Source organism: Heptranchias perlo, chromosome 16 (genome assembly GCF_035084215.1).
Source record: "Heptranchias perlo isolate sHepPer1 chromosome 16, sHepPer1.hap1, whole genome shotgun sequence".
Lineage (NCBI taxonomy): Eukaryota > Metazoa > Chordata > Chondrichthyes > Hexanchiformes > Hexanchidae > Heptranchias > Heptranchias perlo.
In genome coordinates this window covers 17,381,356-17,406,331 of record NC_090340.1, presented here as the reverse complement: position 1 = coordinate 17,406,331, position 24,976 = coordinate 17,381,356, and the positions used below count along the sequence as shown (strand labels likewise).

At 42.5% G+C, this 24,976-nt stretch overlaps 1 protein-coding gene and 1 pseudogene across 3 annotated transcripts in view; both read right to left on the bottom strand.

Moving 5' to 3' along the window:
• Positions 1-24,976, bottom strand: part of glg1a (golgi glycoprotein 1a) — a 96,699-nt gene that overhangs the window by 50,047 nt on the left and 21,676 nt on the right. For all 3 annotated transcript variants that reach the window (XM_067997711.1, XM_067997712.1, XM_067997713.1), the window contains exons 2-4: positions 3,295-3,327; positions 1,422-1,508; positions 332-547 (exon numbers count right to left, since the gene is read on the bottom strand). In XM_067997711.1, coding sequence (XP_067853812.1) covers positions 332-547; positions 1,422-1,508; positions 3,295-3,327 — 336 coding nt within the window. The remainder of the gene's footprint in view (positions 1-331; positions 548-1,421; positions 1,509-3,294; positions 3,328-24,976) is intronic.
• On the bottom strand, positions 22,753-23,119 carry LOC137333856 (proteasome assembly chaperone 4 pseudogene; annotated as a pseudogene).

Genomic DNA, 24,976 nt, shown 5'->3' with positions numbered 1-24,976 from the left:
CAGAGACAACAGAGGAGACTGAGCTAAATATCAAACTACACACAACCTTTCAGTGCCTGAATACCAATGAAAGAACATTTCTTACTCCAGCTCAAAATAGCTTCAAACACACACACTAACAAACATACTTGAGATCACAAATAAGCTCGTTCTGAACAAATTAGTCCAACAGTCCATGGTTTAATGTCCCATCCACTTATTCTTATTTTAACTGTTTAGAATCCATAGATTCATGAAGCCTACACAACCCCAATCTGCAGATAGTCAGCACCGATCCACGCTTGGGGTGTACTCCATGGCTGGCGCTCTTAGCCATGGACCAGGGAAGTACCTTTTCACCGGGCCGAATGCTGCCACATTTCAGCTGGTTGATGTCGCTCTTGCAACTGTCCACAAAGCCACAGATGAGTTGGTAATCACTAAAAATGATGGCTGTCATCTTGGTTATGAATTGGCGGCACTGGTAATCAGTAATGTTTGCACGATGCTCAATCAAGCAGGAAATGATGTAGCCTTTCCCTGGCTCCTGATCAGCGCACTCTTTCACCTACATAAGAGAAGAGAAAGGAAGGATTGTGAAAAACACACACCTACAAATATTGTTGCATTATCCAGCAGGTCACCTGCATTTCTGTCACTTGATTTCACTGTAAAGGCCCCATAGTTCAACTGCAGCTTTCCCCAGACAGGTCCAGTCCGGTGCAATTGTATCAGCATTGAAAGTCCATTGAAGGCTTCTAAATATGCATCCATACCTCTCTTCTAATATGTCTTAGTGATATGAGCAGTCCGTAAAGCAAGATGGAGACACACTAGGGTTTCCTTCCTCCAGACAACTCAATTGTTTCCAGGGCTGTCAATGCTGTTCTGCCACCAGTCTCACGGTGGTACCAGACACAGGGTGACTTGGCAGACTGATTCCCTCTTCATTCATGACCTGAGACTCCATTAAGGACCCTAGTGCTGCTGTCACTTTTGAGATTTTGGAATTACATATATTAAAATTATGATGTTAAGGGAATTGGATAAATAGTTGAAGGGAAAAAATTCACATGGCTATGGGGAAAGAGCAGGGGAATGGAACTAGATAGCTCTTTCAAAGAGCCAGCACAGGCACGATGGGCCGAATGGCCTCCTCCTGCGCTGTACCTACTATGACACTATGAAGTTAAATTCATCTCAACGAATTAAATCCACAAAGAACACCCTGCCTTTGGGATCACAGATCAGATCCAGACGAAACACCTGTCCAGGATGCTGTTTCGTACATACCATATCGGTTTAACAACGGAGACATTCCAGTAACATTCACGCATGTTGAAATGACTTCATTCATTTGAGGCAAACTAGCAGGTAGCTGCTATGAGCCTACAACTGGTGCAGCAGAGATTGGCCACTCTAGATTATCACACTTTACTTACTTCGCCTAGGGCAGTTTTGCAAACTTCGCCTGCAGCAGCTTCAAATTTAGGGTCTGTAGTCAGGTTAAATTTGTAGTTCCACAATAGCTGAAAGAGAGATTGAATTAAATGAGAGGATCTGTGATAAACCAATTCATTAGAAGTACTGGTACAAGGTAATCAAAGATATGTCCTACGCCATCTTATGACACCTGTGTAGTTATTAAAAACCGGGTAATACCAGATATCTAACATCAACAGAAAATGTCAGCAGTAAGATCAGTATCCAAACCAGGAAGTAAATAATAATTTACTCAGGGACACGTCAGCTCTCACTGCAGATTCCAACAACCAGATACCTGCATCAATCATTTCCATTTCATATCCCAGGGCCCATTATGGGCCAGCTCAGCAGCTCCAGGGCCAGAAAACTGGTCTGAAACTCTCAATTCTAGTTAAGAGTAACAGCATGGGCTGTCAGAGCATGTAAGAGAATCTGTCTGGATTGGCAACATTAGTTTCACGCAGCAGCCTCTCAGGGTGCAGTACACAACACAGCCTCCCGAGTGAGTGCTGTGGTGCAAACAGAGCAGAAATTAGCTAATCACTCACTCCTATCAGGATCTTACTGGTCAATTAATGGTGACCGGGGGGGGGGGGGGGGGGGGACACGGGCGGAACACACACACGGGCGGAACACGAGCGCGCACGCAGAGGCAGAGAGAATTACATAGAATTAAGAATGCACAGCGCCGAAACAGGCAATTCAGCCCAAAAGGTCCTTGCTTGTGTTTATGCTCCACAGGTGCTTCCTCCCTCCCTAATTTATCTAACCCTACCAGCATATTCTTTTATTCCTTTCTCCCTCATGTGTTTAGGTAGCTACTCCTCAACTACTCCCTGTGGTAGTGATTTTCACATTCTCACCAATCTCTGGGTAAAGAAGTTTCTCCTGAATTCCCTATTGGATATCTTACATTTATGGCCTCTATTTTGGTCTCCCCCACAAGTGGAAACATCTTTACGTCTACCCTCTCAAACCCTTTCATAATCTTCAAGACCTCTAACAGGTCACCCCTCAGCCTTCTCTTTTCTAGAGATAAGGGCCCCAGCCTGTTCAATCTTTTCTGATAGGTACAACCTCTCAGTTCTGGTATCACTCTAGGAAATCTTTTTTGCACCTTCTCCAGTGCCTCTATATCCTTTTTATAATATGGAGACCAGAACTGCATACTCCACTGTTCCAAACAAGTTTAACATAACTTCTCTGCTCTTCAATTTTACCCCTCTTGAAATGAACCCCGGTGGTTTTTTTTAAAATGGCCTTATTAACCTGCTTCGCTGCTTTTAGCGTTTTAGTATCTGTACCCCCAGATTACTCTGCTCTTCTACCCCATTTAGACTCTCATTTTCCAACGAGTATGTGGCCTCATTCTTCCTACCACAATGTACTGACTCACACTTACACACCCGTTCTGCAAGTTTATTAATGTCTTCCTGTATTTTGTCGCAGTCCTCCTCAGTATTAACTATATCCCCGAATTTGGTGTTGCCCACAAATTTTGATATTGTACTTCCGATTCCTGAGTCCCAATCATTTATGTAAATAAACCTGGGATCTGCTGGCCTGTATGACTCAAGTATATTTTTTGACCAACTAACCAATGGGGTGGGCATAAATTTAAATTACTATGGCAATAAGCAAGGGTTGTGTGCACTCAGCATGACCCCTGACATCACCCTCCAACGTATATGTAATAGGAAGGATTAAACAGTTGATGACTTGAAGGCAAAAGTGTAGAAATCTTAAAACAACAGAATCTCTCGTAAGTTTAGAAGTGGATATGAGCGAGGGCTTGCAGCACAGGATTTACCAAAGACTTTGTTTACTCACATGGTTGCAGTCAGAGGAAATTTCATCATCTGCCTGTAAAGGAAGGAAGAAAACATTACCAACAGTTGCTAAATATCTCCGCCAATTAGAAGTTTATAAGCATGCACACTTCACGTTAAGAATTCCACACTTTGTGGACTTGGATGTTTGGGGATTTTGCTGGCTCAGTAATCAGATGCTCGGTGAGAAGCTGCTCCCCTAATGTTAGCTCATTTGCTCTTTGCCGCATAAATTTGCAAGTTACAACAGCTTTCACAAACTGGTGTGCAGTTGTCTACAAAACCCAATGCTACAAATTGGAACGCTTACCACAAAGCACATTACTAATGAGATTAGTTTTAAAGATTGAAAGCAATAAAGAGCTTGTGTTTACACATTCTATCACCATTAATCTTGAGTCTCGCCCCTCCCTCCATAGAAGCAGAGAGCTGGCCACAGGAACGAGACCATTGCAATTGGGAAATTTGACACATCTGGATCCCCTAATACTTGAGGCTTACATGAAAGAATGATGCTTTTTATGTTGCAACCCTTTTAAAAGGGGATTGATTAATAGGGTACTACAGTGTTAAATCCACAACATAAAAATGGATCGAGAAACCATTTACTTTTAGTGGGTGTCTTTCAGCTTTTAAAGGGTAGGCTAAATGTCAACTGTAAGCTGGAGCTGCTGGCCTGCAGGTTTAATAAAAGAAAAGATCAGCCGTGAATGCCTGTTTGATGGAACTTCATCCCATCTGTAGTCACAATTCAGACACCCAGCAGTCGGCTTGTAAAAATGAATGCAAATAAATTCCTGCCGAGACTGCTCCAGACACAGCTCCATGCAGGCGCAAACTGTGACAGTCTTATGTAATTACCCTCGTCAGCAACACCAACAGGCTTTAGGAACCAAATTTTACCATATTACAGCAATGATGGCCAAAACAACCGGATCGCCACCTTCTCGATGCATACCTTCTGGATCAAGATCAGGGATATTTAGTGCTGGCTGTGTCCCAGATGCTGAGTTCCGATATTAAACTACACTCAGTGGTTGTCCAGACATATGCAGGCTGAACTGGAATTATTCGGTGAGCAGAGAAACATGTCTCAGTGAGAAGTGGGGTAGAGTCAACAACATAACTTTAATTGTGCATCTGCTTCTACTGATAAACAAGTCAAACTGCTTGAAGCTATGGATTTGTCACAAGCTGTTGTAGTCTTACAATTAAAGCTGTGATCAAAAGCGAAATACTGTGGATGCTGGAAATCTGAAATAGAAACAGAAAATGCTGAAGAAGCTCAACAAGTCAGGCAGCATCTGTGGAGAAAGAAACAGAGTTAACGTTTCAGGTCGAAGACCCTTCATCAGACAAAAGGACTTCAACCTGAAACAAAAGGTCTTCGACCTGAAACATTAACTGTTTCTTTCTCCACACTTGCTGAACTTCTCCAGCATTTTCTGTTTTTATTTATTACAGTTAAACCTGAGATGCTGGTCATATGTCAGTTTTAACAATTGTTGATATTCAGACATTTGAAATAAAAGCTTTCATCAAATGTTATCCCAATAATAAAATGGAGCTCCACAAAGGGCAACGATATTTACCGATAAACAGAAGGGTGTTACTAGCAACTGAAAACCCAAAATCAGAGGAATGCTTTTACTGTATTTGGAAGTATTGCATGATTTGATTCTTACTCAACAGTCTGACTATCTTTCACCTGTCAATGGAAACAATTGGGAACAGAAGTGTAGAATGAGAAGAGGCCATTTGGCCATTCAAGCAAGTTCCTCCAGAACATGTGGAATCCATTTAAATAGGCTGGGGTCAACCTCCTGAGAAAAAATTATTTAAAGCTTCATCTGTGTCCCCACAGGTAAATCAAACAAAATTCCAGAATATTTATCCAACCTACTTCCTGCATATTCATCCCTGAACAATTGCTTCATCGAGGTGAAATTTCCCATGTTTCAGCAGCTCACAAACCATGTTCCACCACAGCTTTCAAGTAATCCTTATTTATCCTAATAAACCTCAATCCCATTCCTAACCAGATAATTTTTTGGAAGACTTAATACATCAATTGCTTTTGTCAGGGGTCTATTCCACCTGGACTCAACTCTGCAAAACCTCAATTTAATCTCAATCTTACTTTTATACTGATGTCCATCCAGTATGTTTTTCATGAAAGAGAATAACTAATTAACAATAAATAATTCTTAACTAAAACTAAATAGTGAACGTTATATATAAAAACTTGTAACTAAAACAAACGATTGTATAGCTCTTAAACCACACTTTTGCCATCTACTTATATACTCACAGTCCAGGTTAAACCCCTGTATCTACACTATCCATTGCTTGCACTTTAAAAATCTGAAAGTGAGATCACAATCTTCTCAACGGAAACAAGTTGGATTGTCTCATGACAACTTAAACTCCAAGTCCCAGAATCATCCTCATCACTCAATCATGTTACTCCCTAGCCAGGAGGACAAGTATGCATCTGAAGGTTATAATGTACAAAATTAGGGAAAGATTTGTTTTTAAAATAGTATTTTCCTTTCCTGGGCTGTGAAAGGAACAATTTGTCTAGTTCATCTGTATGATGCTGGATAAGGTTTGGGGGGGTCCAATTAAGCTCTATTACATTGAGTCTACAGCAAAGAAACTGGCCATTCGGCGCAACTGGTCTATGCCGGCATTTATGCTCCACATGAGCCAATTGATAGGGTTTGGGGATTCCGAGCAGTTATGGTTCAATTACTTTTCAAACTGGTGAGGGAAGGAGGGCGGGGTAGCAAAATTGCCAAAAATATGCTCAGTTGAGCTGGTGGGGGAGGCAGGGTGCTGAAGGTGGTTCTGCTCAAAAGTTTTCAAACTAAACCTGTCCCACCCACAGATCTTTCTAAAAGGATGACCCTTGAATGGGTATTTTTTCTTTCATCCTGAGACAACGATATCAATATCAAAGACTGGTCTTCCTTCTTTTCCTGCCAATTTTTTCCCCTTCCTCTCTAGTAAAAGCATCAACTTCTTATTGGGATATGGTTCCACAGGCATCTATACCCCATTAATACCAGGTCAAAATGGGCATTGTGTGTTGGCAAGCTATTCAATCTCAGGTGGCATCACAGCCAAACCAGCCCCAATCCTCATCTACATTTATACACATTTACAGGTCTGTACCACTCAGCTACTATCTTAAGCAGCTGAACTTATCTGAGTAAAATGTGAACTTCCTGATCCAAGTTTAGAAGCTATAAATCAATGTACCTCCCACAGAACAAATTCTCTCAAATTTCAGTTCAGGAATTTTGACAAAGGTTCCAGGTACATGCTTGGATAATCTGATCACTAAATGGGTCCATTCAGGCAAGTTTTATTAGTGGGAGGCACTCCCTCAAAATTTGCTACCTGCTTAGTCAGAGGACCATGTTGCTGTGATGCTCTGCCTGGAGAGAAAGCTTTTGACCCAGAGCGCGATTTTCCCCAAGGGGAATTTGACACTACTTTCGCCTGATGAATCTTCCTAGAAGTTTGGTAGTTATAGATGTCTCCAGTTTTGAGCTTTCCAGAGGAAGAGTTGGGAAGCTGGGGTGTCCTTCATCACCTGTTTACTTCTGTCATTAAACCCTCATCTGTGATTCAGGGTTATAAATGTTCAAAGGAATATACATCCCTGACCAGGGAGTGTCTCCTCAGTGCAATGGCAAAATATTGCAATATTGTCTGGTTCTGAAGTCAATTACACAAATATAAAAGCTACAGCTATTGGCTTAATTACTCCCCCAGTTCCCAGACTTCAAGTTTCTTCTCCTTCAACTGGACTAATAATGATCTTAAACACCCAGGATCGCAGATAAATCTTCATATAGGGCCAGTTAACAACTCCAGCTGTAATGTCATAGTGTTTGCTGAGCAGTGCTGCTGTTTGGTAGACTTAATCAAAATAAATAGACTTTCCACTGAATCCATTTTAGATACACCACCACCCCCCCCCCCCCCCCCCACTTCAGCTATTACACAGTATCCATTTCAAATACTCCCTTACATAAGAACAGGGGTAGGCCATTCAGCCCCTCCGCCATTCAATTAGATCCTAGCTGATCTTTACCTCAACTTCGTTCACCCACCTTTATGCCATACCCCTAGACACCACTACCTAACAAAAATCTATCGATCTCTGTCTTGAAAATTTCAATTGACCCAGCATCCACAGCCTTTTAGGGGAGCGAGTTCCAGGTTTCCACTACTCCATGAAAAAGTGCTTCCTGATTTTACTCCTGAATGGCCTAACTCTAATTTTAAGAATGAGCCCCTTGTTCTAAATTCTCCCCACCAGAGGAAATAGTTTCTCAGTATCTATCCTATTGAATCCCATCATCATTTTAACCAACACGATTAGGTCAGCACTCAACTTTCTACGCTCAAGTTAGTACAAGTCAGGTTTATGCAACCTGCCCTCATAATTTAACCCTTTGAGCCCTGGTATCATTCTGGTGACTCTGCACTGTACCTCCTGTGCAGTTAGAAGGACTTGTGCCATTTTTCCACATCTCACTTTGTCCTCTGACTGAACATCCCTAGTTAAGGCTTTCTGAATTGAGCGGGAAAGGATTCAAGTCTTTCGCAATTACTGGATAAAAATCAGTCCAAAAGCAATTTCACTTTGAAGATGTAAAAATTTACTACTCCCTCCAGATAACTAACTTATTCTTCATAAACCACTAACTAGCAATGTGAGGGGCAAATTAAATTCTACACATTATATGTTGGTGCTCCCATTACCATTGGAATCCCTTCCATCCCTAATAGCTAGTGGCCTCTTCTACATCTTATGGATTTGCCAGAAGTTCAGTTTAAATAGGCTAATACTATAACCAGAATTATAAGTGTCCTAATCAACAACTTGCATTTATATAGCGCCTTTAATGTAATAAAATATCCCAATGCGCTACATCCTCCTTCAGTCTCCCACTGGAAACCCTTTTAGATCCCAGGACCTGTCCTGTATTTTCTAGTCAGATGTGCAGCTTAGTCACATGACATCAAACAGGGCTCCCATTGTGATCCAGACATGGGAGCACTAAGATTGGCAAACATAATATATTCTCTCTTCCCAAATCAAATGGGAGTAGGATTCTTCCACATCCCAAGGCCACTCTGAGAAGCTAGGATGAGGAAGGCACCGAACAGATTGAAGCGATCTACATTAATGAATCAACTCTATCAACTACCAATTTGATTCTCATTCATAAACAGCCCACCCACCAAATAATTCTCTCTACTACCCCATTCCTGGACATGGACGCCACATCAACCATTCAATGGGCTTTTTAAAAAAAATGCAATCTTTTTGCTATTAAGAATTTTGAGGTGCAGTCAAACCTCATTGTATAAAACCCTACCCTCTAGTTACAAAGCATTCCCTTCTCCACTGATTGAGTTCATTTTCAAAGCCTGAAGATTTTCTTTTAAAAACTTTACACATATGCCACTGTGGTTTTTAACAGTGACTGCAAGGGCAGAAACCAGACTGCAAACTCAAGATAACCGAATAAGATGCAAAGAAACTTAAGGCACTGTTACACAAAATTTTGTACAAGTCCCAAAAACTGTCCCAGACTGTCTAGAATCTTTAAACTGCAATCTTTATAATAACTAATACATAGTTACAAAATAGAGGAAAACTGCTTCCTTAAATGACAATGTAAATATTATAATGTTCAAATCCTGCAGTAAGCTACACAACGGTGACTTAATGCTAACTTATGGATACTACAACGACTGTTGTATTTGGTCATTCCAATGAGACAGTCAGAAATCACACTATTTTCACTGTCTTACTGCACTAGTACAGGGCTATTTAAAGCAGAGTGCTCGGAAATGACAGCATTCAATAAAGCAGTCAATTACAAGTTATTACATAACCGTGTAATAGTCTGAAATATTGTACATTAATCCTCTACATCTTTTGATTTACAATAGGGCACTATGATCATAAGATTGCACAGCTTGACTATGAGAACATGGTACAGTAATACAATTCAAACAAAGCCACTTATTCAATAGGCTCAAATTAACCTTACACCCACTGTCAGAATGAAACATTAATGGAGTCAGTTCTACACGCTTGGTCCCGCAAGATCTAGAGTATGAAACCACAAGATAATTTATAGACCAATCCCAACATATTTGGATTGAGTTGCGATACTATCTTATTCACATGGCACAAGGTAATTATCACATCTTCAAAGACATCATTCCCCCTAAGATTTATTGCAAGGTACATGTAACCCATTGATTTAAAAAAAAGACACTGCTGTTAGTCGATCAGGAAGCATCTATGGTGAGCAGAAGGTAGGGTTAATTTTTCAGGTCGATGATCCTTTGTCAGAACCCAGGGTAACCCACGTGTAATCCATTCTTGGGCTCAGCACTTGTGCCAGCTACCCTTGCAGCTTGTTGACCATAAGTGACGATCGATGTGCGAATTCTGATCTAAACTTTATAAATCTTGCGAAATCCCATATTCCGAACTATCTGGGCTCCCCACAGCCATTCAGAAGCACAAGACGACAACAGCTGCACAGGTTAAACACTTGAATCCTAAACACCTAAAAAAAATACTTTTCTGCTATATAGCTATTCCTTTTGTTACCATGTCAGTTGCATGGGACGGTCTAAGAGACTGCTAAGCGAACTACTTTCAGCAGTTCCATTACATTGGTCAAGATAATTACAGTAATATCACTACACGGAACACAAGTTGCCTACCTGAGGGTCAAAGCAGTTCTGAAACTGGGTTTGTTCCGAATACTTTGGGAGGTCAAACTTCTCTGGGAAGGTGGGAATACAGCTTCAACCAGCACAGTTCGAAGGGTACTGAATGACTTACTCCTACCAACAAGTCATTTGAGACTGGTGCAGTGGGCCCTAATTTGTAGCACCATACAGTGCAAACGGCAGGCATGGCATCACAGGGATACTGTCATATGCTGATCAACAGCCAGCTGAACAGCAAAGACAGAGGTATGGGAACAGGTCTTCTGAAGGCATGTGGAGGATGGGGAGAGAGCATTGCACATACTAAAAACCCAACTTCCCTGAAAAAAGAAATCAGACTGGGTCCTTCTGTGTCTTAGCTGGTTACGGCAAGTAGCTGAGCCATACAGACCAGAAAGGATTACGGTATTATAGCAGGGCTTTGCTATCCTAGGTAAGGGAGCAAGGGGGAAGAAAAGCAGCCAGGATTACAGTGCCCAGTTGGCATCCAACATTCCTTGCTGGTAGTGCATGTCAGGACTGGATGGGCTCAGCTGTCCAGAAATCTACCAGTCACTGCCAAGACACACACATGAATAATGCCAACTCAGGCATGGGGCTGAAGGGTGCCCATGGAACCGCATCTCAGCAATGAGTCAACACCTTCACGAAAGTTGGGAAAAACATACTGGACAAAGTAGTAGAAACAAAGAAAAACTGCATGACTATACAATCACTGCATCATTGATAATGAACTTTAACCTATTAAAACTGGATAAAAATTAAACAGGTACTGTATAATGAATGATCTGTTAAAACATTTTAAAATCTGAATTCAGCTTTGGAAAAGCAAATATGAAGGACTATTTTAACAGTAGACTCCTCACCCTTCTTAAAAAAAAATGCCCAGAAGCAGCAGCCCTAAACATCAACATTGCATTGTTTAGATTCACTTTGAGGCAGCACTGACAACTGGAAATCAGCTCACATTAATAACAGCTGTTTGTCCAAACAAAACCAACCTGAACAACCTTCACACTTCTCCATTCACTGTAATCCCTTTAAGAACATTTTTAATTTTAGCACACCAGCAATATGGGCATTGCTTTCAAGTTTGTGTGTACCAAGTTTGAGCTCTGGGATCATACTTTGGGTTATGTGTTAAGGGGTAAGACCTGGTACAAATCTGCCAGATCAGCAAGCCAGGTTTCCAAACACATCTCAACAAATAAGCAGCAAGCACCCACTCACTCTACAGCATGGTCAGCCTTAGATATTGTATCAACTTGCTACAGTGGCCAAGAACTTCATGTACAGTTAGTTTCTGTAATAACTCAATATATGAACTTACAGTGTGGTTAGTGTTATGAATAGTCCTCTTACTCTGGTTACTATCTCATTATCTACCCTAACATTTCCAACTGCCACAGTTTTGCTTCAAAGGATACACATGGCTTAAAATGCCCTGTAAACACCAACAGCCAGCTGTAAACTACAAAGATGGAATTCAGAAACTCAAGTATTTTGATATGTTCCAGTGAACTGATTATGTATATTTGCAAAACTCCACAATTCAACATTATTACTCATGAGTACACAGTGCAGAAGTCTGTGGAAGGAGGGCAGTTGTGGAGTGGTCTTAAAATTTCCATATTATTTAAAATGCAAACGGGAGAGAGATTGTGGAGCCATTTTACTACTGTAAATTCTTACCACCGCATTGAAGTTGGGATGTAGATAGAAGAACGGTTTTATTTCCGTTTGACCAATCTGCCAAAGTGCAGAACATCAGGTTTTAAATGACATGCAGTGCGGCACTGATGCAACAAATCCAGGACCATTCCTAAACTTGGGTGGATAGCAGGAATTTCTCCTCTCACCCACCTGCAGCTCGACCACTTCCCAGTGTGCGGCACAGACCAGACGAAACTAGACACAACTATGTCACACCAGTTGACCTGGAAAGAATGGATCCAGCTGAGTTGGAGATGCACATGGGCCTATTGTTATACAATACCCTCAAAACAACTTTATTTGGAATATGCCAAAGAAGGTACGCCACATTTGGAGGCCGTGGAGGACTGGTGATGTAACTATTTTAACGTAATTAATTGTGCTTACACAGTCCATAACACAAGGAGGGACGAGAAAGCCAAGTTGTAAAGAGTACGTCAGAACTGAATAGTATTTGAATTCACAAGTGTTCAAATTGACAATCATTTCACAGCTACCCACCTCTTTCTTTGCATGGACTAGAACTGCAGTGGTCTCCAAAGATGTACACATTCCCAACTTTCCTGGGGTTTCTTTTATAATTTCTCCAGTTTTCTTAACCATTTCTGAATGTATGTACCTCCACTGGTCTCAAAATAATTAAGGATGAGGAAGGCCATTCAGACCACCTTAGTTTGACCATCAAGACCCTACGTTCCCCCATTGAAGCATCCAATTATTTAACCATCACTATTCAGAAGTCCATTCCATACATTGGATCACTCTGCATGAAGAACTTCCTCATAGCAGTCCTAAATTTGCCTTTTACTATTTTGAACTCATATCCCCTTGTTTTACACTTGCAATTTAATTTAGTTTTCCATTTTACCTTTTCCATGCGGATTACAATTTTACATACATCAATAAGATCACCTCTCAGATGTATTCTTTCAAGACCGAAAAGCTCAAATGCCTCCAGTTTTCCTCCTACTCAAACCTTTGACACTAGGGATGAGCCATGTGGCAATAATCAAAAAGGCTAATGGAAAGCTGGCCTTTCTATCTAATGGATGAGAATACAAGGGAGTAGAAGTTATGCTACAGCTATACAAAGCCCTGCTCAGACCACACGTGGAGTACTGTGTTCATTTTTGGGTACTGCACCTTAGGAAGGATATATTAGCCTTGGCGGGAATGCAGATTAGATTTACTAGAATGATACCTGGATTCCAAGGGTTAAATTACGAGGAGAGATTACACATACTAGGGCTGTATTCCCTAGAATTTAGAAGATTACAGGGTGATTTGATCGAAGTTTTCAAGATATTAAGGGGAACTGATAGGGTTGATAGAGAGAAACTATTTCTGCTGGTTGGGGAGCCTAGGACTAGGGGACACAGCCTAAAAATTAGAGCCAGGACTTTCAGGAGTGAAGTTAGGAAACACTTCTACACGCAAAGGATGGGGGAAGTTTGGAACTCTCTTCTGTAAACAGCATTTGATGCTAGCTCAATTGTTAATTTTAAATCAGAGATTGATAGATTTTTGTTAACCAAAAGGTATTAAGGGATATGAGGCTAAAGTGACATCAGCACAAGGGAAAGAGCTGATTGGTGAGTGTCTTTTTTTAAAAAAGTCTTTAAATTTATTGTTAAGTTTAGTTAATATAATAAATCAAGGCACGGCAGGGCACCTCAGTCCCATCAAATGCACGGCCTGTGCCACGTGGGAACTCCAGGACGCTTCCTGTGGCCTGGACAACCACAGGTGCGGGCAGTGTCGTCAGCTGGAGGAGCTCGAGCTCCGGATTTCAGAGCTTGAGCAGCAGCTGGCATCACTGCAGTGCATCCGCGAGACTGAGCTACTTGGATAGCACGTTTCAGGAGGTGGTCACCCCTCAGCTTGAGTGCGCAGGCAGAGAGGGACTAGGTGACCGCCAAACAGACAAGGAGGACTAGGCAGGTAGTGGAGCAGTCCCAAGGGCATCTCGCTCTCTCCCTCCAGAGGAACCCTCTCTAACCGAATATTGGTGGGGGAGAGGGTTCCTCCAGGGAGTGCAGCCAGGGCCAAATTCACAGCACTATGGGTGGTTCAGCTTACGGTGGGGGGGGGGGGGGGGGTGGTGGAAAAGAGGGGTGAATGGTCAGGAGAGCAATAGTGATAGGGGATTCTATAGTTAGGGACAGATAGGCATTTCTGCAGCCACAGACGAGATTCCAGGATGGTATGGTTCCATCCTAGACCATGGTGCCAGGGTCAAGGATGTTGCCAAGCAGTTGCAGAACATTCCGGGGGGGGGGGGTGGAAAGAGAGGGTGAACAGCCAGAGGCCATGGTCGATATTGGTACCAACTACGTGGGTAGAAAGAGGGATGAGGTCCTGCCGGCAGATTTTAAAGGAGTTAGGAAGGAGATTAATAAGCAGAACCTCAAAATGTAGTAATCTCCTGATTACTCCCAGTGCCACGCGCTAGGAAAAGAATTAGGAGGATAGGGAAGATGAATGCGTGGCTGGAGAGATGGTGCAGGAGGGAGGGCTTTAATTTCCTGGGGCATTGAGACCAGTTCTGGGGGAGGTGGGACCTGTACAAGCCAGATGGGTTGCACCTCAACAGGGCCGGGACCAATAACCTCGCAAGGAGGATTGCTGGTGTTGTTGGGGAGGGTTGAAACTAGCTTGGCAGGAGAATGGGAACTTGAGTGTAGATTCAGAAGGGAGAGCAGCAGAGCTGGAAATGGAAGGCAGAGGAAGTGAGTTTGGAAGGCAGAGGAAACAAAGGTTAGAAACTAGCCAACAAAGGAGTTTGGCAGTGCTTAATGGTATATACCTCAATGCAAGGAGTCTAGTGAATAAGGCAGATGAGCTAAGGGCACAGATAGACATGTGGAAGTACGCTATCTTAGCTATTACAGAAACATGGCTTAACCAGGGGCAGGAAGGGCAGCTCAACGTTCCTGGTTACAGGGTTTTCAGACGAGATAGAGAGGGGGAGGCAATATTGGTTTAAGAAACAATTACAGCTGTGAGGTGGGATGATATGTTGGAAGGATCATCAAATGAGGCCATATGTATTGAGCTAAAGAACAAAAAAAGGGCAGTCACACTGCAGGGAGTGTACTATAGAACCCCAAACAATCAGAGGGAGATAGAAAAGCAAATATGTAGGCAAATTTCTGAAGTGCAAAAACAATAGGGCAGTAATAGTTGAGGATTTCAACTACCCTAACATTAACCGGGATACAATCAGTGCAAAAGGTATAGAGGATGCAGAATATTTAAATTGCATTCAGAAGAACTTTTTTTAGCCAGTACGTAGCAAGCCCAACAAGGTGGGGGGGCAGTTCTGGATTTAGTTTTGGGGAATGAAGCTGGGCAGGTGGAAGGAGCATCAGTGGGTGAGTATTTTGCTGGTAGTGATCATAATTCAGTTAGATTTAGCATAGTTATGGAAAAAGGACATGGAACAGGAGTAAAAGTTCTAAACTGGGGAAAGGCCAATTTTACTAAGCTGATAAGTGATACTGCAAAAGTGGTCTGGAAACAGTTACTTGAAGGTAAATCAGTGGCAGACATTCAAGGGGGAAGATTCAAGGGGTTCAGAGTAAACATGTTCCCACAAAAAAAGGGTGGGACTGCCAAATCTAGATCACCCAGATGACAAGGAGCATGTAGGGTAGGATAAGCTTATGTCAGACACCAAGAACTCAATACTGCAGAAAGCCTAGAGCATAGAAAGTGCAGGGGTGAAATTAAAAGGTAAATTAGGAAAGCAAAGAGAGGGCATGAAAAAATACTGGCAAGTAAAATTAAGGAAAACCCAAAGGTGTTTTATAAATACATAAAAGACCAAGATGATAACTAAGGAAAGAGGAGGGCCTATTACAGACCAAAAAGGTAACCTATGTGTGGAGGCAGAAGATGTGGGTATGGTTCTTAATGAATACTTTGCATCTATCTTCACAGAAGAGTGGGATGATGCAGAGATTGTAGTTAAGGAGGAGGAGTGTGAAATATTGCATGGGTTAAACATAGTGAGAGAGGAAGTATTAAGGGGTTTAGCATCTTTGAAAGTACGTAAGTCACCAGGCCCGGATGAAATGTATCCCAGGCTGCTAAGAGAAGCAAGAGAGGAAATAGCAGAGGCTCTGACCATCATTTTCCAATCGTGGTGCCGTAGAATTGGAGGACTGCTAATGTTGTACCGTTGTTTAAAAAGGGAGAAAGAGATTGGCCTATAATTACTCGGTCTGTCAGTCTAACCTCGGTGGTGGGCAAACTATTGGAATCAATTCTGAGGGACAGCATAAATCGTCATTTAGAAAGGCATGGGTTAATCAAGGACAGTCAGCATGGATTTGTTAAGAGAAGGTGGTGTCTAACTAATTTGATTGAATTTTTTGAGGAGGTAACAAGGAGGGTCGATGAGGGTTAAGGGTCTCATCTCTTCCTTTACAAATTCGATTTTGCCCAGTTTGTATTCAGCCTCAGCTTCTATTTCATGGATATTCCCATCTCTGTTGAGGAGCGAACGAACGCAAACACCCAGGGGGCTCTCACAGGGCATGGGATACTCTCAGTGCAACTGTAGAACTGCTGTTCATTCAGTAGATTTACCCACTTCCACTGAATATAGTACAATTGCTTCTTCACAGCCAAATGCAGACTGAAGCAGTGAATTAGCAGACTGTTTCGTGCTGTAAGCACTAACATTTTCAATTCCCAGCCGTCGTTGCTGTTCAGTTGGATCCTACTGAAAGTTGCTGTACTTTGCTATGAAACAACTCATACTTCACCGCCACTGAACATATGCAATCATTCAGAACCAGCTCAAACTGGATCTTTTAAACAATTACAAGTTGCATCTCATCTATTATTACCTCTGCAAATTTGCAAAGCCAACAATTCTTGGAAAAGACACTGGTCTGAAGGCTAGACATTAAAATTAACAAAATCTGCACAAGAGAACAAAGTTCAGTGCTAAGATCTCTGGGGAACACATTCCGGCATCAAAACTATTCATACGAAGCCTCAGCATCACATGCAATTCAGCCAGTATTGGCATCAACTTTGAGGTATGCATTTACAGGATAAAACAGAGTTAAATCTCAATTTCACACAGCTGATTAACAGTGCAACTGCAGCCCCGGAAAGAGGGGTTGAATTCAGTTTGACAGAAAAATCAAACCCTTTTCACAACTGTAGAATGCTTTGGGAAATTAAATTGGGGCATGTTATCTAACTAAGAAAGAGAGAAAAAAAACTGCTGTAACACGTGACATAAGCACTTATTGTGGGTCAATTGTTTTACTACATTAGCACACGCCACACCATTAGTGGTGCTCCCCCTCTGTAAACTAGTTCACATACTCTGACATCCAACCAGCTTGTTCCAACCCCCACGCCCAAAAACTGGCTCAACTCAAACCAAAACTCTCTTCATTTATTTGTGTATTGCTACGTGCTCCATTCCTCCAACTCAGGCTGGGACATTTCCACACAAAGGCAATCAGTTGCAATTCACTCCATATTACACAAAGTACAACCCTTGACAGTTCTTTCCTTGCAATACATTGAGAACAGGAGTAACATAGGTTTATCCCACCTATCCTGCAGCAGGGTCTCTAGTAGCAACCATTCTTCTTGCCTCACCTGTACATTGTCCCATCATTGGCCTGTATGAAGCACCCCATTCATAAAAAGTTCAGTGGCCAGAACACAAAGTCTCACCATCACTTTCAAATAGTTTGTTGATCTGGTGCTGTGGAATCAACACTGCAACAAAAAGGGGCAGATTCCAACCTATGTGTGTTAGAGAAACATTTCTTCTCACACTTCTGTAGCATATAGGACATTACAGCAACACCAGGGACAGAAACAATCACAAACAGCTACATTGGATACTTAGTGCGCTCCAATGCTGCATAGGATCTGAGGGTCTAACAGTAAACATCTCAGATTCAGAAGCAAGTCCCTCCCTACCATCCTGAACAAGTCATTTGCTAGCAAACAGTCAAGAGTGCCAGTTTAATTTGCTTTTCTTAGCTGTATGGAGTTGCTCATTATATAACTGCACAAAGTTGCTGTTTACTTTCAAGGTACACACCACAAATGAGACAATTGAGGTACTGATTTGATACAGGGACAGAGCTAAATTATTAGCAAAGTCATAGCCCATCTGAGCTGCTACTCCAATTGCCAGTTATTGCTTTTTCTCCCCTCCCCTGGAGTGGTTTACTTATACTGGTGTAGGGATTCATGAACACCAGAAGTGCACTGGTACCTCACCCAAAAGCCCGCTTTTCATCTGCAAACAGAAACAGAATGAAACCAGCTATTCCTATCCAAGACCAGTGGACGTTCAGACAAACTCACTTTCCAGCAGGTCACTGAATAGAAACCCTGGCTGATTTGTTTTCTCTTTCTCAATAGTTTAGGGATATTAAGGCTAACTGTACCATTGCCACCTGGCTGAGATCAGCTGACTCAGCACAGAGCAAGTATTAAAGCTGGGATCTTCTGGGTCTATATGGCTATGTACACCATTAGGTATCAGCCTTGGCTCAGTGGTAGCACTCACCTCAGTCAGAAGGTTGTGTGTTCAAGTCCCACTCCAGAGACTTGAGACAGACTCTAGGCTGACCCTCCAGTGCAATAAAGGGACTGCTGCACTGTCGAAGACACCAGCTTTCAGATAAGACATTAAACTGAGGACCCCTCTGCCCTCTCGGGGATGTAAAAGATCCCATGACAATATTCGAAGAGCAAGGGAGCTCTTTCCAATGTCCCGGCCAATATTTATCCCTCAACCAACATCACTTAAAAAAAGATTCTTTGGTCATTATCTCATTGCTGTTTGTGGGACCTCACTGTGTGCAAATTGGCTGCTGCTTTTCCCTACATTACAACAGTGATTACGCCAAAAAAAGTACTTAATTGGTTGTAAAACACTTTGGGAGGTCCTGAGGTTGCGAAGTGTGCTAAATAAATGCAAGTATTCTATTCTTGTATTTACACATCTGAATTGGAATATCACAAAACATTTTTTTTGAAAAAACAAACCAAAACAGAGAAAATGTTTATCATAATTCTTAGTAATGCCCTCTTTAAAAGGGGGCCAGGTGAGCAAGCACACGTTTACCATCACTAAAATGCATAGATGTGCCTGCCTTGAATGCACAACAACAAAGGCAATCTTTCAAATCTATCAGAACCTTCAATGGCACTGTAACTTTATACTGATATCAACATGTGCAGGCCCCACATTACTTCCATTTCAGTATTAGCACTTCTGCTGCTGCCACAAGTGGGTGAACAGTACCAATCAGGATAACATGGAGAAATACTGGGGCTCCAGGAGATGTCTTTGGAGTAAATACAATCAGGATTATGTAGGTCAAAGTCAAATGGTCTTTAGAACAACAGGATGCGAACTGCATCCAATAAAGTTTGGGCAGTCTCAATCCAGTTATTTGTGGACACAGGCTCATAGCAAATTTTTGACACACAATTGATAATCACACTCAAGCCATTAGGATGACTGGGTCAGATATTAAAGATTCCACAGTGATGTCTTTGGGGGTTTTCTAGATTGCCACAGGAAGTGTGCTGCAGCTCCAATGTACAAGCAGCTAACCATGCTACATCCGATCTCAAAAGTACTGCTGATTACAAAAAAAAGTGTTCCGTCCTCCAGAAAGGACATCCCTCGCCTTGAGCACGAAAATTTCAAGGGAGGGGTAGTGAGCACACAAGAGTTGAATAAAAACACTATTAACCAAACCTTGTCTCTCGGCAAGCTTGGTCTAGAAAAGACAGCTATGGAACAACAAACAATAGAAGATGCCAGCCTGTTTTTAAAAGAAAAGCCAAGCTTTCTTGGACACTGGAACATTCCAACAGCCCTTCCTTCTGTGTGCTTTTATTAGGATCACAATTCCTCTTAGTGCCTTGAAACATACCTCAGCTTCACCTCAGCACCCTCCTGTAATGATATAGTGGAGTGCTCATAATTCAGTGTTCCCCTTCACTTTCCAGTTTAGGGTCTGTATAAATGGAACAGATATCAGTGTACGATTTGAATACCATTTGCATTGGACTGACTACAGAATGCAAGCAAAATAAAAGCTTAAATGAAGCTGAAGTACATATTCCTATATGGTTCAAACTGTGTCCTTTCCAAACCTTAAATACAATTTTGCTATAAGCAGGCCTTTAAGAGTCACACGTATTTCTCCTTTAATCCATGAAAGTAGCTGAGATCTATCTATCCACATTAGATTTTGTGACAGATATTAGTTAAGGGAGACTGTATGTTCTCAGGACAGTTGTGACCTTACTGCAAAGCTTGTTGAAAGTGTGTATTTAATGAGCCCAATCTCAAAGACCATCTCAACTTCATTCCCTCAGCAACACTGTTCTGCCTTGAAATGAGGACTCAAACCCCCAATGGCCAAACTCAATGAGCTGGCAAAATAAAATTAAAAGCCAAACAGCACAAAAAGTAAATAAAGATTGCAATGGTGTCATTCAGCTAAATGGTAGGTTACGGAAAAAGATTTTTGAAAAAAATGTAATTCACTTGGCAGGTCAGTCACCTCTGCTGAAGGTTATTACCCACTCGCACGACCATCTAACTAGACTCACCTTTCCAACCCATAAACGGAGATATATGCTGACTGCTTAGTCAATCAGTTCTTTAGGAGTTGCTACCTCTCTGTTATAACTGTAGCTTTGCACTTTAGACCTGCTGCCTTCTTTTCATGGGATGGGGCAAGAAACAGAGAGCATCACAGCATTAACTGGACTAACACATAACTGGAATTTCTTTCCTTCTTTTTAGCCCCATCTCTTGATGCCTTGGTGTTTGGGTTTTGTTCCACAGGCACCAGCATCTTGCTCAAGCAACCATTCTGCACCAGTGAGCCTGGAGAGAAAATAGTGGTAGGCTACTCAATAATGGTGGCATCACAATTCAACCTAATTCTTTCCTCATTCAACACCCATGCTTCTGGTAGGGGTCATTAGATAATGATCCATGGCAGGAAGCCTGTCCCTTTTTTTTTGAAGGTTGGTATTCTGGAAGGTGGGCTCAACTGGTATTTTTCAACTCCTCCCTAGCACAGGGGCACTGAAGCCACAATTTCCATCTCGATGAGCAACTACCACTGATCCAATCAACCAAGTGAGTGTGAGCAGCTACAGCTCAATGCCTGAGTGATCACAAACTAAATGGTTAAGAGCACAGCACAAGTGCGTGGAGTACCAATGGCTACAGTGTGTAAATGCAAACCCCGGTGACAAGTGTGTGGTTGTGCAGACACAGATTTGAGACTTGAACAGCCTGAAACCCACTTTGCACTGAACGCTTGCCATTATACCATCATTGAAATTTTCCATCTGCACACCAGTAAAAAGTTTGTGAAATTGATGGAGCTCTGTGCAGCTGGCATTTAAACCCTTTCTCCTTAACTAGACTTTAAGCTGCTTTTGCCGAAATAGATTTCTAAAAAGGTCTAAATTCACAGCTGCCTTTTTAATCCATTGCTGACATTAACATGGCTAATACCTGTGTACTCAGCCTTGAGAATACAAGTTGCTTCTCAGAAAATACTCCCACTGCAAGTTAAGATCACTTAGGAGTGTCAAACCACACTGGGTAATTGCAGCTAGGACTTCAAGAGTCCAAAGCCAAAATGCCCACGGCTCCACCTCCAGTATCCATTCCCTGCATAAGATCAATGGGGCAGAAACTTAGCAGAGCCTGGCTACGTTAAAACAACTGACCTGTGTCCCTGGGCTAGGGAGGAGAAAATTGGCCAGGGTTCCTGCCCCTGCTAGCTATCTGGTTACTCCTGCTGGAAATGCATCTGTGGGGTCAGTGAGGACAGGATCGAGCTCAGCTGTGATGCTACCCACTCCTGTACGGTTGAATAGAACACCCGATACTCAATGGCATGGTTCACACATGGTCAATTGGGCAAGATTCGCAAAAAGAGCCACTTGGGTGCTTAGAAACCAGTTCCTCCTTTCTCACATTAGGACACTAAGACCACCTTACAATGTGCAAGCTGGTCTGTACAGTGCAGTACCACTCCGTGCAGTGTATTTACTCCACTAAACCACAGGGGATTTACAGACTATTACACCGTGTTATCTGTAATTTTCAAAAACAGTCCAGACAGATCAATAAACACATGCATTTCAACATTATCTAACTTAAAAATTCAATCAGTTGTTCTTCTCTTTCCCTTGCGCAACAAATCATACACAAGGAAGGAAATAATTGCAGCTGACCCCTTGCCCCAAAAAATGAAAGTAACTTCCAAAGACAAAACATCCAACCGTTTTGGAATTACAAGTATTTCTTTTCTCAAGTAATCTAATTTGCATTGTGTTAAAATCCAACCAGGGCATAATTAATATAGTAACAAGAACCTGCTTACACAGTGAATATGCTGACTTTTAAAACAGTTCCAATACATCTATTTGACCAGGGAATGGCAAGGACAGCATTCACACCCAGGCCTCAACACATTCTGAATGCACACAAAGCAGTGTAAACACACTAGAATTCAGCGCTGGGCGTCTATAAAACCAAATTAGCACCTTGCACTTAACATTTACTCAGAGACGGAAAGCAAATCATTAACAATTTCCTGTTAGTCTGATCATTTTCCCCGAAGTGCAACGTGAATAGAGGACACTCAGCTTGTCACCAAGAGGTGGCCTCTGTGTGTGCTGATGAATGACACTTGTAACTTTGCTGGTACTATAACACCTTGCCATAAAGTAAATGCCAATCAGCGCTCCAGCACACACTGCTCACACGGACATGAAATAGACTTTGACCACATGCCACATGAGAGGTCATCAAAACTGAACCATTTAAATACAATTCAAATGAAATTTTTTCATAACAATGTTTTTTTTCTTTTATAACATTTTATTAAACAAGACAATATATCTAAAAAAGTAAAAAAGAAAATTACAATTAGAACTTGTCTGGATGAGCATCCATTTCTTGTTTGATTCGGTTTTCCACCTGCAGTGATAGGTTGGTGTTGGCGTTTGGTGGGTTAAAGCTGAATGAAAACCTGTTTACCTGTCTTCTTAGCTGGTCTTTGTGCTACAGAGTTGGGTGGGGTATCAGAGGCATCTCCAAGGACTAATGTGGACACTGGCATTGGGTCAAATTTGGTACACATGGCTACAGCGAAGTTAGAGAAAATCAGGGCGGTCCCAACCCACAAAAAGCTGTCCGTCATTCTGAGGAGGTGGAAATGCACCATCTGCTCTGACAGCTTCTCACTAAAGTTATGGACAGACAGAATCCCAGCACCGGCCTCGCCTGCAGCCATCTTCATTTCAGTGCGTTCGTCCACCCACCGTAATGTGGAACATCTACAATCAGCCCAACAAATAAAACCGTAACATCCCAGAGTCAACTATCTTTCACAAGGTTACAAACACCAAATATCACTCACCTTTCTAAATGTGTATGGTTTAAAAAGACAATTGATTATGAAATGCCAAGAGCATTAAACATCCAGCACTCTACATCCTACGAATGAGATCCATTCTTCAGATTAGACCTTAAATTAAGGTCCTGTCTGCCTATTTAGGTAGACAGTAGGGTTGGTATTCTGAAAGTCATGATGTGGAGATGCCGGTGATGGACTGGGGTTGACAATTGTAAACAATTTTACAACACCAAGTTATAGTCCAGCAATTTTATTTTAAATTCACAAGCTTTCGGAGATTTTCTCCTTCCTCAGGCAAATGTTTCAAGAGCTCCTTGAAGCCTACGCATTTATACATATTGAACAATACATGGTGTTTACAGACTGCCCCTGCAACTGCCCGTTGCCAAGGCAATCACCGTGTTCAGACAGAGAGGTGTCACCTGCAGAACCCCCGAATACACATTCAACAAAAAAACAAACAGGGAAAAAAAAAGAGAAAAAAAAAACAGAGAGAGGCAGAAACATCCGGAAGGCAGAGAGAGCCAGCAAATGACCCATTATATTAAAAACAGATAACATTTGTTCGCTGGTGGGGTAACGTGTAGCGTGACATGAACCCAAGATCCCGGTTGAGGCCGTCCTCATGGGTGCGGAACTTGGCTATCAATTTCTGCTCGACGATTTTGCGTTGTCGTGTGTCTCGAAGGCCGCCTTGGAGTACGCTTACCCGAAGGTCGGTGGATGAATGTCCATGACTGCTGAAGTGTTCCCCGACTGGGAGGGAACCCTCCTGTTTGGCGATTGTTGCGCGGTGTCCGTTCATCCGTTGTCGCAGCGTCTGCATGGTCTCGCCAATGTACCATGCTCTGGGGCATCCTTTCCTGCAACGTATGAGGTAGACAACGTTGGCCGAGTCACAGGAGTATGAACCATGCACCTGGTGGGTGGTGTCATCTCGTGTGATGGTGGTATCTGTGTCGATGATCTGGCATGTCTTGCAGAGGTTACCGTGGCAGGGTTGTGTGGCGTCGTGGACGCTGTTCTCTTGAAAGCTAGGTAGTTTGCTGCGAACGATGGTCTGTTTGAGGTTGGGTGGCTGTTTAAAGGCGAGTAGTGGAGGTGTGGGGATGGCCAGAGCGAGGTGTTTGTCCTCATTGATGACATGTTGAAGGCTGCGGAGAACATGGCGTAGTTTCTCCGCTCCGGGGAAGTACTGGACGACAAAGGGTACTCTGTTGGTTGCGTCCCGTGTTAGTCTCCTGAGGATGGTACATGCCCCAGAGCATGGTACATTGGCGAGACCATGCAGACGCTGCGACAACGGATGAACGGACACCGCGCAACAATCGCCAAACAGGAGGGTTCCCTCCCAGTCGGGGAACACTTCAGCAGTCATGGACATTCATCCACCGACCTTCGGGTAAGCGTACTCCAAGGCGGCCTTCGAGACACACGACAACGCAAAATCGTCGAGCAGAAATTGATAGCCAAGTTCCGCACCCATGAGGACGGCCTCAACCGGGATCTTGGGTTCATGTCACGCTACACGTTACCCCACCAGCGAACAAATGTTATCTGTTTTTAATATAATGGGTCATTTGCTGGCTCTCTCTGCCTTCCGGATGTTTCTGCCTCTGTTTTTTTTTCTCTGTTTTTTTTCCCTGTTTGTTTTTTTGTTGAATGTGTATTCGGGGGTTCTGCAGGTGACACCTCTCTGTCTGAACACGGTGATTGCCTTGGCAACGGGCAGTT